The sequence below is a fragment of the Hylobates moloch genome, unplaced genomic scaffold (genome assembly GCF_009828535.3).
Source record: "Hylobates moloch isolate HMO894 unplaced genomic scaffold, HMol_V3 SCAFFOLD_11, whole genome shotgun sequence".
Lineage (NCBI taxonomy): Eukaryota > Metazoa > Chordata > Mammalia > Primates > Hylobatidae > Hylobates > Hylobates moloch.
The window spans coordinates 14,006,985-14,022,984 of NW_026652286.1; the positions used below are offsets into that span (position 1 = coordinate 14,006,985).

The 16,000-nt window shown below is 45.4% G+C and overlaps 1 protein-coding gene across 1 annotated transcript in view; it reads left to right on the top strand.

Annotated features, from left to right (window-relative positions):
- The window catches only part of LMO2 (LIM domain only 2), a 98,761-nt gene extending 89,059 nt beyond the window's left edge, over positions 1-9,702 (top strand). The window contains exons 5-6 of the mRNA XM_032166299.2: positions 3,261-3,476; positions 8,503-9,702. Coding sequence (XP_032022190.1) covers positions 3,261-3,476; positions 8,503-8,722 — 436 coding nt within the window. The 3' untranslated portion in view covers positions 8,723-9,702. The remainder of the gene's footprint in view (positions 1-3,260; positions 3,477-8,502) is intronic.
- Positions 9,703-16,000: the final 6,298 nt, after the last annotated feature.

Below are 16,000 nucleotides of genomic sequence, written 5' to 3' on the forward strand. Positions count from 1 at the left end.
TAATTTGAGGGTGAATCAATCTAATTCAGTCATTGTCTTGGATTGTCCACTAAGTATAATGTGATATTATCATTAATTAAGTATAGAAAGACAGAGCCAGTATCTTATACTTTACTTCTCCATCTCATCTCAGGCCATCACCGTAACTCTTTTACTTTACATTCCTCCTGTTTTCCAGTATCCTACTAGATGCTTCGTTGTGTACTTCCTCAAATCCAACTGGGGTCATTACAGTCAGCATCTCCAAATTACAGATGGAGACTTGCCTAGCTATATGCAAATGAAACATTTGGACAGAAAGCCAGCCAGAATTCATGAACACAGAGATTCCCTTGCTATGCCACTGGTGGCTCCCACTGCCTCCCCTGTGAGTAACAAGAGCCGTTCATTTGAATTCCAGGCAGTTTTGCACCAGCTAAGGGCAAATTCTCTTCTTTCACAGTCCTTTGGCAGCATCAACATCGGGACATCCAATGTGCATCGAGGTGCCATGAGTGGTTTTGAAAACCCAGAGTAAGACCATGGGCTGTGGAAAGAAAAGAGATGCAATTCTGAGTTGATGCACATGAAAAAGCTAGGGTATTAGTTATTAGAAGGGGAAATGGCAGTCCTTATATACGATCTGTAGAAACAAAGGAAAGAAAGCAAGGCTTCAGTGAATGAAACCTCGTCTCTACTAAAAATAAAAAAAATTAGCTGGGCCTGGTGGTGGGCACCTGTAATCCCAGCTATTCGGGAGGCTGAAGCAGGAGAATCATTGAACCCAGGAGGTGGAGGTTGCAGTGAGCCAAGATTGTGCCATTGCACTCCAGCCTGGGCAATAAGAGTGAAACCGTATCTCAAAACAAACAAACAAAAAACTATAGTTTTGAATTTTTTTGAGCTAGGGTCTCACTGTGTTGTCTAGGCTAGAGTGCAGTGCTCACTGCAGCCTCAACTTCCTGGGCTCAGATGATCCTCCCATCTCAGCCTCCTGGGTAGCCGGGACTACTGGCTCATGCCACCAGGCCTGGGCAATTTTTTTTTGTATGATTTCATTTATATGAAATGTCCAGAATAGACAAATCCATAGATACAGAAATATTAGTGCTTGCCAGGGGCTGCAGGAAGGGGGAATGGGGAATAGTAGCTTAATGAGCCAGATTTCTCTTAGGAGTGATGAAAACATTCTAGAATATGATAATGGTGATGATTTTTTTAAATTATACTTTAAGTTTTAGGGTACATGTGCACAATGTGCAGGTTTGTTACATGTGTATCCATGTGCCATGTTGGTGTGCTGCAGCCTGGGCAATTTTTTATATTTTTTGTAGAGACAGGATTTTGCCATGTTGCCCAGGCTGGCCTCAAACTCATGGGCTCAAGTGATCCTCCTGCCTTGGCCTCCCAAAGTGCTGGGATTACAAGTGTGAGCCACGGTACCTGGCCATTTTTTTTCCCCAGATAAACTAACTTGAGCTTCCCATTTTCTTGTTCCAAAGATGATAATCTCATGAAGTGCTGTTACACTGCATCTAGAAAGTGTGGGCATGGCTTTAGCACTCCTAAAGCTTCATACTTCACATGACAGGATCACCTGAAGTTGTCAGAGTGTTACAGACATTGAGCCACCTAGCCTCCTGTCCCCAAGTATAATGGCTGCTGGGCTTTATGGGCACAGACCAATTAGGACACAAGGTCACCTGGTAAGTTAGTACCAGTTAGAAAGAGGAGACATGGATTTATACCTGCAGGGTACCCAGGAGGAAGCTCCCTTTGGAAATTTTTTTTTTTTTTTTTTAGACAGAGTCTTGCTGTCGCCCAGGCTGGAGTGCAATGGCGTGATCTTGGCTCACTGCAGGCTCCGCCCCCCGGGGTTCACGCCATTCTCCTGCCTCAGCCTCCCGAGTAGCTGGGACTACAGGCGCCCGCCACCTGGCCGGCTAATTTTTTGTATTTTTAGTAGAGATGGGGTTTCACTGTGTTAGCCAGGATGGTCTCCATCTCCTGACCTCGTGATCCACCCGCCTCGGCCTCCCGAAGTGCTGGGATTACAGGCGTGAGCCACCACGCCCGGCCTCCTTTTGGGAATTTTACAGTTGGAAGAAGGTCTGTTTTGTGAAACATAATCGATTTTTAAGAAATAGATTTGTGTTCAAGGTTCCAGAGAACACTTGCTAATTATTATAAATCAACAAGTATTAAGCGTTTGCTGTGTCCCATTTGGGGGACACTAGAATAAGTCCTTCCACTCCTTTATTTTCTTTTAGCAAAGTTATTTATTTTTAAATGTAAAAATGTATTCAGATTCCAGGGAAGCAAAGTGAACAGGAGATGCTATGCATGGCGTATTAACGAAAGAACACGTGTCACAGCCTATTAACAATTGCTGGATTGAGATGTCAGTGTCTGTTTAATTGCCTTCCACTCTTTTTGAAATAATCATTGCCCCCACTTCATTTTCTTCCTCAAATCAACTTTATCCAAATCAGTTTTACTCTTATAAAAATGTTCAGGTAAGGAAAGAAAGGCCTATTTGATGTCCTTCATAAGTGCAACAATGGCCTTACGATACGGGATTTTCCTCCAAGTATTCCTTCAGTAGGAAGAATGGAAAATGGAATTTCTGTAAAAAAGGAAAATTAGGAGAATTCCTGTTATATCCTGATGGAATTTTTATTTTGGAAAGAGAAAGCAACCTAAAATAATTTTTGGTCTCATTCTTCTTTCTTCCTCACCTCTGCTTTTGTGCGGTTGGGAAGGGCTGGCGGGAGGATGGCACTGGGGATTTGCAGATTCTTAGCACTCTGGGTCATCTGCTGCCCTGGCGGTGAGCAACTCTTTTAGTCCAGAGTGCCTCCTCTGAGGTTAGGCAGTGCCCTTGGGTCCAGGGTATAGGAGGAGGAAAATGAGGGAGATCTGTGAAGATAGAGAGGGAGAGTCAGCAGGGAGAGTGGGAAAAAGCAGAAGACCAGAGGTGCCCAGGTAGTGCTGGGCATGGGCACGGGCACAGTGCCACCTGCAGTTGCCTTTGATGCCTCTTGGTGCCCTGTGTTTACTTCTTAGAGATCTAGGGAGTAAGGTCTGGCTCTTTCCCATCTTAACCCAAGGTTGGTTGGGACTCTGCAATCTGGCCAAGGGATGTGTTGTCGTGTCCCTTCTCCCTTAGGTCACTGAAAGGCAGTCAGGTGAGATGCCTTGTCTGACCCAAAACAATCTCGGACCCTCGGTGCTGGTCTCACTCTGGTGAGGCTGTCCCTGATGCTTGGCCTTCTCTCCAGGGAACCAGTGGACGAGGTGCTGCAGATCCCCCCGTCCCTGCTGACATGCGGCGGCTGCCAGCAGAACATCGGGGACCGCTACTTCCTGAAGGCCATCGACCAGTACTGGCACGAGGACTGCCTGAGCTGCGATCTCTGTGGCTGCCGGCTGGGCGAGGTGGGGCGGCGCCTCTACTACAAACTGGGCCGAAAGCTTTGCCGGAGAGACTATCTCAGGTACCCTCCCCGGCACTCCACTGGGGCCCTCGGAAGGGAGGCTGGGAGGTCCATGGACATCTGCAGTCTGTGTGTGTTGCCCCTGACCCTGCTCCAGGCTCGGACACCACCTATAGAAAGAGGTCAGGCTGCAGTGGCTGAGTCTCAGCTCCCATGCTGAGAAGCAGAGGGCATTTCTTCCTGTTTGAGAAGCATGTTCTCAGGGTTACGTTCCTATGTGGTAAAATACTAATGTCTTTAAAGGCAAGAGAATTGTACACCCAAAATTCAGAAAAGTGGTTCCCTTGGGGAGCGGGAGAAGCTAGGGGATGGGGTTGAGGAGGAGTACGCACGGAGGATCAGAGGGACTGGGAGTGTTTCTGTTTATAAGTTTAGAGGTGGGCTCTGAGGACCTCATTTGAATGCTTCAGAACATTAAATATTCTTTTGTATGACTCCAATATTATACGATGAGAAATTTAAAAATAGCATATGGAGCTCCAAGCATTGACTCATAGCAGGAAGGCAGTCTTCGAAGAACAGAAAGGCAAAGGCCCTGCAGGCAGTTGGAGGTTTGAGTCCCAATACCATTGCTTCCCAGCTTGGTGGCCTTGGGCGAGTTACTTAACCTTCCTAAGCCTCCATTTCCTCATCTGTAAAATGGGGATGATAATAGCACCTACCTCTAAGGATGTGGGGAGGATTTGATGGAATAATGCAGATAAACTACTTGGCTTGGTATGGATCAAATAGATGTTAGCTGCTCTTATGTAATCATTATTTTCCAATCTAATGAGCAAAGGGATGGAAGAATGGAAGAGTAAAATAGGAACTCGACAACGCCCAGTAAGACAGGAGCTGAGGACATCTCCCATGCTCTGGGCCGTCCCATTGGCCATCCGAATTTTCCAGCACTGGGTGAATGCCTTTGCCTAGAATGTACTAGCGTTTCAAGTTTCCGAAGAGCTGCTGTGGAGGTAGCTGTCTCTGTGCCCTCTACTGTCAGATCTGCTCAACTGTGTAGCTGTCAGTATTTCTCCATCTTCCTGGAGCAGAGGGTCTGTGAAGCATGCTTCCCTGATACACCAGGACCATCCAACCCATGGATGCTTGTTGAGACCTCAGCGCCCTTGGCTGCTGGGCCAGTTCTTCCTCCCAAACCTGCCCTCAGAGCATTTTACATTATAGAAACAAAACAAAACCAAAACAACTGCAGGCAGTTTCACGGTGAAGGAAGCTTTATCTGAAGACTGATAGAAGCTTTTTGTCCTTCTTGAATTCCCAGATAACGTCCTTGGCAGTCCTTGCAGATATGGTGGTTCCGAGAAAATAAGTAGGGTTTTGCAATGATCATGCTTATAATTTTGGTCAGTTTTCTTTTTTTTTAAGTCACAAAAAATAGAATTGGGATAAATACAGACCTGGTTTTGCTCACTCCCAGTTTGCCAAGTCAGTGAGAAGGCAGACGGGTGAATGATTCCCATCGGACCCGTGACTCCATCCCTGTCAAATCATTTGAATCTTATTAACTGAAGTGCAGATAGAGTAAGGTCAGAAGAGCCCCGGCTTCTCCCTATCTCTACCGTTTTATATAACATTCAGGAATAAAACCCGTGCTGCCTGGGCTTGTTAATCCTTTCCATTTTCAAAAAGGAGAGGAAAAAAAAAACAGTCTGGGAGAACCCAATGTTAATTAACTTGTGTCTTGGTGACATAATTCTTCTCCCTGCCACATTCCTAGGCAACATGTTAATTAACTCTGCGTTAGTGCAGGCATTTCCAGCCATTCTTTAATATTTATATTATTGTTATTAAAATGGGCAGCAGAGAGCTTAAGACGGGACATCTCTTGACAGAGGGGAAAAATTGTCTTTTGCATCAGGGATGGTTCTTTAGCCAAGATCTTGTTGACTGGCCTTCTTAGTATATCTGGCAGGATCTTTTAACAAGGCAAGTTGGAGGAGTGACTGAACGGGCCCTCCAATGGGGTTGAGTTCTGCTTCACCACTAGGATAACTTGTCCCCGTGAGGATTTCCAGTGGCTGAGTTGCCTGTTACAGTTCTTTTCCGACATTTAGCTTCAAATATTCATGAGACCCCCATGCAGAACCTCAACTCTGCTGCTGTGTTGTATTGTCGGGAACCCGAGAGCAGCTGTTCGTGTCTGTGCTGAGCCAGATCTCCTTGGATCCGTTTTCACTAATTCTTGTGTGCTGGGAGTGGTGGGGTGGTGGTGATGGCAGTAGTTTTGCTTTTAACAGCCAGCACCTGAATCTGTTAGAGCCAGAAGTATGCCTGCCCCCGCTAGACCCCCAATAGACCTTAACCAGTGACAGACACGGTGGGAGTACCAAGCCCTGCAGCCTTGTCTGGAGCCAGGCATAACTTATATTCCAGGGTCCCTCCCCTCTGAGGGACTTTGCCTGAGGTTACAACTTGGCTTGGCTTCCTCCCTTTCCCTCCAGCCTCCCCTGCTGCCTTCCAGGTTTTTCCTGAGAATGCCTCATTCATAAATCACTGGCACATCAATCCTTGCCTCAGGGGCTGCTTCTGGGATATCCAGCCTAAGATACCAATTCTTGGTGCCAGAGGTTAATGCTCAAGTTAGGTGTCAAGTCCTGGCGTATTTTTTACTAATATTAGAATCTCCGAATCCCAGAGCTGGAAGGGGCTACGGGGACCTTCTCTTTCAGTTCCTTTGCTTTACAGCTTAAGTCACAGAAGCCTGTACAGGGGACTCCATTTGCTCAGGTCACCTGGCAAATTAGAGGTGATGCTGGGACCTGAACTTGTCTCCCACATATTCGTCCTTTGTCCTTCCCTTCGTTAGCTGCCTGATGTGGATTGTAATTTACCCCCTGACTTCCCTTTAATAAGCTCCCTCCTTCCTTAAGGATCACATGCCCCAGGCAGTTGGATTCATTCCATGCACACTGTTTTCTCAGTCGTTCATCCTTGCCCAGGCCCAAACTTAACTTACAGAACAGTCAGAAAACCAGAACTGTCTTTCCACTCCGTGACCTCCAATGTGGCGGTTACCTGCAGCTCCACCATCTGCTACGTTGGGATAAAATGTTCTCCCTCAGTAATGAGTTTGCTCCCAGGCGGTGCTTTGAAAACACTCGGAGATCTTCAAATGGAAAGCAGGATTCAGAGACAAATTAGCTGGCCCTGGCCCGAACAATGAGCTCTCCACTCACAGACCACCTCTTGTCAATTCCATTAATCTTGCCCAAATATTGCAAAATGTGTCAACTGTCCTTGCGTCCCCTACAACCTCTAAGAATGTACCCACTGATTCTCTGATATCCTGAAATCAACCAGAACTTCCAATAAGAACAAGCATTCACCTAAAACTGTCCTAAAGGTTTTATGTAGAAACCACCTGCTGACATGCTATGTTTTCAGCCACGAGTGAAAATTACTTCCTGTGGCAAGACTGGCGCAGCTGGGAATACACCCAAGATGTGTTAAAACATAACCAGCGATGGCTTAGCCCTTGACCATGGGTGCCCTGACATGCTTCGTTTGGTTGTTTTAACAGCCGAGTGAGGTGGAGCCTATGATGGCTGCCATTTCACTGAGGCTCAGAGAATCAGAGGTCTCTCCAGGGTCACTCAGGGCTGGTCCGGGACATTGAAGCTGGGTCTTCTCTGCTTCCGGTACTTGCGTTACTGCACTTTTGCTGTTGATTCTCAAATGTCAGCCTGCCTCCAGTCCCCCGGTAGTGTTCATTAACACACAGACTGCTGGCCTTCTCCCCAGGGTGTCTCAGTTGGGTAGGGAGGGAGGAGGGCTGAGAATGTTTTGTTTGTTTGTTTGTTTAATTTTTGCTTTTCTTTTGGGTCAGGGTCTGGCTGTGTGGCCCAGGCTGGAGTGCAGTGGCATGATCTCGGCTCACTGCAACCTCCACCTCCCGGGCTAAAGCCATCCTCCCACCTCAGCCTCCCAAGTATTAATAGCTGAGACTAGAGGCATGCACCACCGCACCCGGCTAATTTTTGTATTTTTTGTAAAGACACAGTTTCACCATGTTGCCCAGGGTGGTCTCGAATTTGTGAGCTCAAGTGATCCGCCTGCCTCAGCCTCCCAAAGTGTTGGGATTACAGGCGTGAGCCACTGCACCCAGCCTGAGAATTTGTATTTCTAACATGTTCCCAGGCAGTGCTGATGCTGCTGGTCCCAGGACCAACACTTTGAGAACCACTGCACCGAGCCCTGCCATGTTCTGTCTCCCACCTTGACACTGAATACTGCCGGAAATAAGTGACTGATCAACTGAGGTTTGGGAGAGTCTTGATTTAAATGTCAGAAAAGAAGTTTCCCTTTTGATTCACGCCAGTGGGCAGCGAGGGCCATGAATTAAGATCTTCCATTCATGGTGGAGAGATGCTGTTTGTCCTCCATGTCTCAGAGGCACGATTAGCTGCACCGCGTGTTTTCTGTGGAACTCCTGTCTCCCAGCAGCTGGAGCCCCAGCGAATAATCAGGTGGAGATGTGCTTTGCAGCTTATGGAGATATTCAAGGCCAGCTCTCCCCATGGGTAGAATCAGTGGCTATTGACATGATAGAGTTTGGGAGCCTCAGAAGAATGCCCATTTTATTGCATTCCTGGTCAGTACCCTCTCAAAGGGGCCCCTAGGGTCTCTCTCCAGCTGCTCTTCTGAAATGAGGGTTCCAGCACCTGAACCTGGGAGGGGACAGTTAATACTTGCCTAACTCCTTATCATAGATCACATCAGCTGAGAGTCTTGCCCACAGAGGAGGAGCCAGGGGGCAGCCTAGAGGAATGATGAACAGTTGCTGCAGACAGGGAGAAGGCTCAGAAAAGGGAGGAGTTATGCCAGATCCAAATGCCAGTTTCATCTGAGTTCCCTTTTCCTGCTGGGAAAGACTGCACTAGCCGGCCCTCCTTCTGGAGCTGACCTTCCCTGGCTTCCTGACATCCTGAAAAGTTCGGCCTCCTTTCTAGGGCTCATCACCGAGCCCTGTCTTCCAGGATTGTCCCTTTCACTGTCTTCTTAGCTTTTCTTTCTTTTGCCCCAGGCTTTTTGGGCAAGACGGTCTCTGCGCATCCTGTGACAAGCGGATTCGTGCCTATGAGATGACAATGCGGGTGAAAGACAAAGTGTATCACCTGGAATGTTTCAAATGCGCCGCCTGTCAGAAGCATTTCTGTGTAGGTGACAGATACCTCCTCATCAACTCCGACATAGTGTGCGAACAGGACATCTACGAGTGGACTAAGATCAATGGGATGATATAGGCCCGAGTCCCCGGGCATCTTTGGGGAGGTGTTCACTGACGACGCCGTCTCCATGGCATCTTCGTCTTCACTCTTAGGCACTTTGGGGGTTTGAGGGTGGGGTAAGGGATTTCTTAGGGGATGGTAGACCTTTGTTGGGTACCAAGACATAGCATCCAAGTGGCATAATTCAAGGGCTGACCCTTCAAGGTGACAGAAGGACCAGCCCTTAAGGGAGAACTTACGGCCACAGCCCATCCATAGTAACTGACATGATTAGCAGAAGAAAGGAACATTTAGGGGCAAGCAGGCTCTGTGCTATGATGATGGAATTTCATATCTACAGATAGTTGTTGTGTGCAGACTTGTTGTGACTTTGACGCTTGCAAACTAGAGATGTGCAATTGATTTCTTTTCTTCCTGGCTTTTGTAACTCCCCTGTTTCAATCACTGTCCTCCACACAAGGGAAGGACAGAAAGGAGAGTGGCCATTCTTTTTTTCTTGGCCCCCTTCCCAAGGCCTTAAGCTTTGGACCCAAGGAAAACTGCATGGAGACACATTTCAGTTGAGAATGGAAACCACAACTTTTAACCAAAACAATTATTTAAAGCAATGCTGATGAATCACTGTTTTTAGACACCTTCATTTTGAGGTGAGGAGTTCCACAGATTGTTTCTATACAAATATAAATCTTAAAAAAAAGTTGTTCAACTATTTTATTATCCTAGATTATATCAAAGTATTTGTCGTGTGTAGAAAAAAAAAACAGCTCTGCAGGCTTAATAAAAATGACAGACTGAAATGCAGTGTTGTTTATTTGATTATGACTTGTAATTTGGGATGGCGGGGAAATGCTCTGCTTTTTCTCTTCTAAAGGAGAAGCAAATAAGCAATTTACTCTTAGGTCAAATAAAAACTTCTATGTATTGCAAGGGTTTGTATGAGGCAGGCACATTTCTGTATTACCGGCAATTATATAACAGGTCATCATGTAGCTCAGAGGAATGTAGAATAATTAAATTGTTATTGTAAAATATGCATTTCACTTCAGCATTGTATAGAGTGAGTGGAAGGCAAGATCATTGCCTTTGGGAAACTTGTAACCTAGAAAGGACACAAATACATAAAGCAGTTCCCTTTGGGAGAGAAGGTAATTACCTAGTTTGAAATGTGGCAAAGATGCTGAGCTTGACACTTCGATTTTCCAAGACGAGTGTCTCAGGGTGTTTTATGACAAGTAGTTAAGAGGACCTTTACTTTGAGGATTTAAAGCAGGCACCTTGGTTTGTGTGTTTGCCTTCCCACGAGTCAGGCCGCCCCCATGAACTGATGCAGAGCGCCACCTGCTGGCCATCACCTCGAAGCGTGCTAGCCCAGGAGGGTCCCGATGTAGGACAAACCTAGATGAAGAAGAATACGCTTTTCGATGATTTCCTTAGAGTACTGGGAAATGCATGAAGTCTAAATGTGTTCATTTATTAAGACACAAGAAACATGCAGCCTTAGCTGCGTGTTAACTATAAGATTCCTTTAAATCTTCCTAAGGTTTGTGATCTTTGTTATTTTTAATTGTTTTAAATCCCAGGACAGAGAGACAAATCGTTTTTTTTCTTCTAGAGGAGAAATAATGAAGTGATGGCTCTCTTGGTCTGTAAAATGCTAAAAGTAGTTGGGAAATTTGACTGCTTAAGGTGGCCTATTTAAAACAAATCCAGTTACGTTGCATTCCAGCTCAGGTGGTGGAAAGGCGTTACCAGTGAGGGGATGTTTGTTCTAACTCAATGATTCTCAAACTCTTCTTGGGACCAGCAGAATCAACATCACCTGGGAACTTACTATAATAAAGAAACAGATTCATAGGCTCCACCCCAGTTACCCTAAATCAGAAAATCTGGGGATGGGGTTCAGCAATTTGTGGGGTGTTTGTTTCTTTGTTTCGAGACAAGATCTCTCTCCGTCCCCCAGGCTGGAGTGCAGTGTTACGATCCTGGCTCGCTGCAGCCTTGACTTCTTGGGCTCAAGCAATCCTCCCACCTCAGCCTCTGTAGTAGCTGAGACTACAGGCTCACACCACCATGCCCAGCTAATTTTTGTATTTTTGGTAGAGATTGGGTTTCCCCATGTTGCTCAGGCTGGTCTTGAACTCCTGGACTCAAGTGATTCACCTGCCTTGGCCTCCCAAAGTGTTGGGTTACAGGCATGAGCCACCGTGCCCCACCTGTGTTTTAATATGCCTTAAAGATGATTCTGACGCATGCTCAAGTTTGAGAATGGCAATTCTAAAACATCTCCCAGTTAGGAAGATCAAGCATTCTAAGTTATTAATATTTGATGCAAAGGTTAATCACTGAAACTCTTCCACATGTAGATACTGTCTACCCTTGGTCCCTAAACTGAAAACTTTCACATACATTCATCACTCATTTGTTCTGCACATCATCTTCAAAATCAATCACAATTTAATTCACCATTTTAAACCGTATTTACAGTAATAATAATGGTAATAGATTTTATCCATGCGATTATCTTATAAGCAGTCTTAAGTAAAAATACAAATGATCATTGCTTTGGAAATGTAAACTTTATTCTTAATCCCCATTGTAGCACAACACACATTAAGATTCAAGAAATCAGCCAATGTTTTTCTCATGCTCAACAAAGCAATAATTAACCTTTTCCATTTGTCAGTGGCACCATCTTGGAGAATTGTGGATGCGCAGGCAGTCTTTGTAGCACGTCACCGCAGGGGCCCAAATATCTAACCCACGACTGACTTAAGAGGAAAGACATGTGAAGGAACTTAGAGGGACCAGCTCCCAAGGTCTACCCTGGTGGTCCTTGCATGAATGTGTTACTGTGTGTGCTGTAGACCTAGGGTCAGGAGAACTGACATCTGCTCTCTTCCCTGGTCCATGCCTTCATTAAAGCAGTTGGCTGGAACATTTTGCTTCCTCTTATCTCTTGAATGTCTTTTGCCCCAAACCAGCTTCCTTTTATTGCTGCTTCTAAAATAACTACTACTTTTCAGGAAAACTTGGAGTCCTACAAAGTTAAAATAGAACAAGCATCTAGGAGCTTTATCATCTGAAGACTTGGATTTGAATTCCAGTGACATGACTTTAATTGCTTAATAACCATTTACATAGCACTTAACCGTTTGCCAGGCACTCTTCTAGTTTTACATATATTAACTCCTTGAGGCCACATAACCTGCCTTGGTGGCAGTTGCTACTTCTTATCACCTGCATTGTGCTGCCAAGGAAAATGAAGCACAGATGGTTAAGTAACTTCCTAAGGTCCTGCGGCTGAGAAGTGACAAAAGTCGCTTTAACCAAGGTGCTTCACCCTGTGCCCTGCTGCTCTCTCAAAGTCTCACCTCACTGAACAGCAGGTTTCCCATCTGCAAAAGAGGGAGAATGAACACCTTCCATCCCAGATTATTTGGGGATATTTGAGTTTAGTCTAGGCAGAAATGTAAACAAAGCACAATGATACAGGATTAGCACCACAATAAAGCAATGTAAAAAGTGCTCTGGAAATGCAGATAAGGGAACAATTAAATTGGCCCAAGCGTATCTGTCTGGAGTAAAGAGGAAGTGACGTTTGAAATGGCCTTGGACCTGGAAGAGCAAAGACTTGGGGACCTTGACTTGCAGCACGAGTATTTCAGTGAGCCCAGTTTGTGTATGGGCGTTGGCTGGAGGCCAGCCAGTGAAGGGTTTAAATTTTGATGCTGTCACTTTCTGGTGGGGCGCCCTTAATTCCCAGTTTCTACAAGATCTGGGCTCTGTGGACATTGCTGACCTGTGACTTGACCTTGGACCCTCAGCTCAAGCCCCGCCTCTTCCAGGTAGCCCCCTCAATCTCTCCAATTTACAGCTGCTCATCCAATCATTCTCAAGTACTAGAAATCTTCTAATTAATAAGAGAAATTATTAATATGCTGGCTCCTGGACCAAACTGCAAATCTATAGAATCAGGATCTCTTGGATGAGACCCAGGAATCTACACATTCATCAAGCAACTCCTCTTCCTTTGTTGTCCCCTGACTTCAATAGAACATTGCTGCTAAACCCTGAACCCTGAGTTCCACAAAATCAGGGACACTGTCTCTGGTTTACCCTTTCCAGACTGTAGCACCTGCCTGGCACATAGTGCCCAATATATTTCCTTCCTTCCTTCCTTCCTCCTTCCTTCCCTCCTTCCTTCCTTCCCTTTTCTTCCTGTCCTTCTCTTCTTCCTTCCCCCCTTCCCTTCCCTCTCTCTCTTTCTCCCTTTCTTTCTTCCTCTAGACAGGGTCTTGCTATGTCTCCCAGGCTGATTTTGAACTCCTGGGCTCAAGCGATCCTCCTGCCTCAGCCTCCCAAAGTGTTGGGATTACAGGTTTGAGGCACCATGCCCAGGCTGATTGTTATATTTTGTTTTATTTAAAACTTTGTTCTCTACTTTTTTCTTTCTTTCTTTCTTTCTTTCTTTCTTTTTTTTCTTTTTTTTTTTTTGAGATGGAGTCGCACTCTGTGGCCCAGCCTGGAGTGCAGTGGCATGATCTTGGCTCACTGCAACCTCCACCTTCTGGGTTCAAGAGATTCTTCTGCCTGAGCCTCCCGACTAGCTGGGATGACAGGCATGCACCACCACACTAGGCTAATTTTTGTATTTTTTGTAAAGACAGGGTTTCACCAGGCTAGTCTTGAACTCCTGACCTCAGGTGATCCGCCCACCTCGACCTCCCAAAGTGCTAGGATTACAGGCATGAGCCACTGCGCCCCACCTATTCTCTACTTTAAAACTTGATTTAAGAAGAAGGCCTTTTCTGAAACTAGCCTTTAAGTTCTTTATCATCGCCCACAGCATTTAGGCCAATGTAACACATGTGGAAAAGCAGGAACAAATATTTATGGCATGAGTAGCTAAGAGGGAGGGCCAGTAAGTAAATAAATAGGGGAGACGAGGTTTTCTAGGAATTTTCAGGGAAGGGGCAAGGAAAATAGAAGATAAGCCTGCAGCATCTTGTTATGCCAGAAAGTAAGGAAATAGTAAAAACTAAATAAATATGAAATGAAATGAAATGAAGAAAATGATGTAAACATGTCATAAAGACAAAGGAGCCAGCTTAAAGGGGCTCTCAATAGCCAAATCTAAGACAATTTGATTATCAAAACAATTAAGGACAGTAATGAATTAAGGATAGTAATGAGTGTTAAGCATGGCAGGGGGCAGAATTCATGAGTTTATACCAGTGATAAATAAATGAGGGAGAAGGAAGGACTCATGTTTACAGCAGAATCTTGGATGCCAACTGGTAAATGGGAAGACAGCATGAGAGCTGGAAAAATCATTTTGCAACTGTGACAGTTAAGATAGAATCAAGCAAGCATTATCAATAGATGCTGAATTTCAACAGAGAAACAAACAGCAAGATAAGGATATTTGGATGGTCTTCAAGTACCTTCCCATAGATTCCTCACTAGTTATAAGAAGGAAAACCGCTAATTACACAGTAGAGAAATTGGATAGCACCTTGACCAGGTGATCTATGTGGGGCAGATGAGCATCTCAGTCTTCCAGATGTAATATCCTGAAAAGGACACAGGATCACTCTTTTTAGTAGTTCTACTGAGAATATATAACATGTCTAATTATGAGACAAATCATTAGACAAACCCAAAATGATGAACATTCTAGTTTTAAAAGTTGGTGGAGGGGAGTGTGGACTCTATTCTTTGGAAATGTTCATGTCGTGAATAATAAAGAAGGCTGTGGGAATGTTTCAGGTTAAAGAAGGCTAAGGAGAACTGACAACTAAATCCAACACCTGGCCCTGTACTCAATCCAGTGCTGGAGGGAATTCTACAAAGGGCATCACTGGGTCAAGTGATAAAGTGAGAATATGAATGGATAGATTTGTTAAAAAGTATTAGGTGTTAATGTAAATGTTACTGAAATTGGTAATTGTACTGTGTTTATGTAAGAGAATGTCCCTATTATTAGGAAATGCATCCTGAAATATTTAGGAGTAAAGTGATAGAGGCAGGAAGCAGAGAAATTCTAGGCAGACAGGGGTGGGTCCCTGGCAAAACCCCACCTTCCAGCCAAAAACCCTGCAACCCTCTGCCCAAAGTGAGAACTTCTATCCCTGTTTGCCCACTCTCTCCCCATTGGTTCTTTCTGATTAATGTCTTTCTACCAATCCAATATTGCCTTTTCCAAAACTACCTATGGCCCACCCCACCCCCCACCATCCTGTGCCTAGTCGGTAGAGGAGAGAAGCAGCTTGACTGGAGAGAGTCGACTTGACTTCAGAGGGAGAGCTGGACTTCACAGGAGAGATGGCTTAACTTCAGAGAAGAGCTGGCTGGAGAAGGCCAGATTTCAGGGAAGATTATCTGCCCATCCCATCCCCTCTCCAGCTCCCCTCTCCACTGAGAGCCATCTCCATCAATAAATACAATTCTCCACCTCCACCATCCTTCAAGTGTCCGGGCCACCTCATTCTTCTTGGATGCTGAACAAAAGCTCGGGACCCACTGAGTGATGGTACCCAAAAAAGGCTGTCACACTGGCCCTTTGCCCTCACTGGTGGAGGGCAGCCTCCCCATGCGATGAGGCAAGAGGCCCACTGAGCTGACAACACACCACTGTCCACAGACACTGGAGCTAAGAGAGCATTGTAACATGCCCTCTGGGGCTTCGCGGGTCACAGGCATTCCCACCTGGGCACCGCTGCAGGGCCTGCAGGGAGCCTACTCTTGCCGGTGCCCAAAGCAGCTGGCCAGATCCTGCACTCGTTCACCCACGCGCTCCCCGCAAGAAGAGCTTGAGCATGGCGGGCCGAGTGAATAGGGCACGCCTATCGCAAGTCTGATGAAGGGGTGGAGAAAAACTCCTGCATCAAAGAGCTATTATATATGTAACTTAAATAGTTGAGAAAACAGTTGTCTCTGTGTGTGTGTGTGTGTGTGTGTGTGTGTGTGTCGAGAGGGAGAGAGAGGAGAGAGGAGAAATGATAAAGCAAATGAGATTAACATATTAACAACAGGTGGGTCTAGGTAAAGGCTGTACTGGTACACTGTTTTTATTCTTGCAACTTTTCTGTAAGTTTGAAACTATTTCCAAATAAAAAGGTTTTTTTTTTTTAACTCACAGATCTTGGCTTTTTCTTGTTTTGGGCTTTTTGGTTTGATTAGGAGAACAACAAGGCAGATAAAGAGAGGAACAAATATAGTGTAGCATTCAGTAATGTACTACTGTTCATTTGTCACAACTTTAATGTACTTTTGACCTTACAAATGCACCTC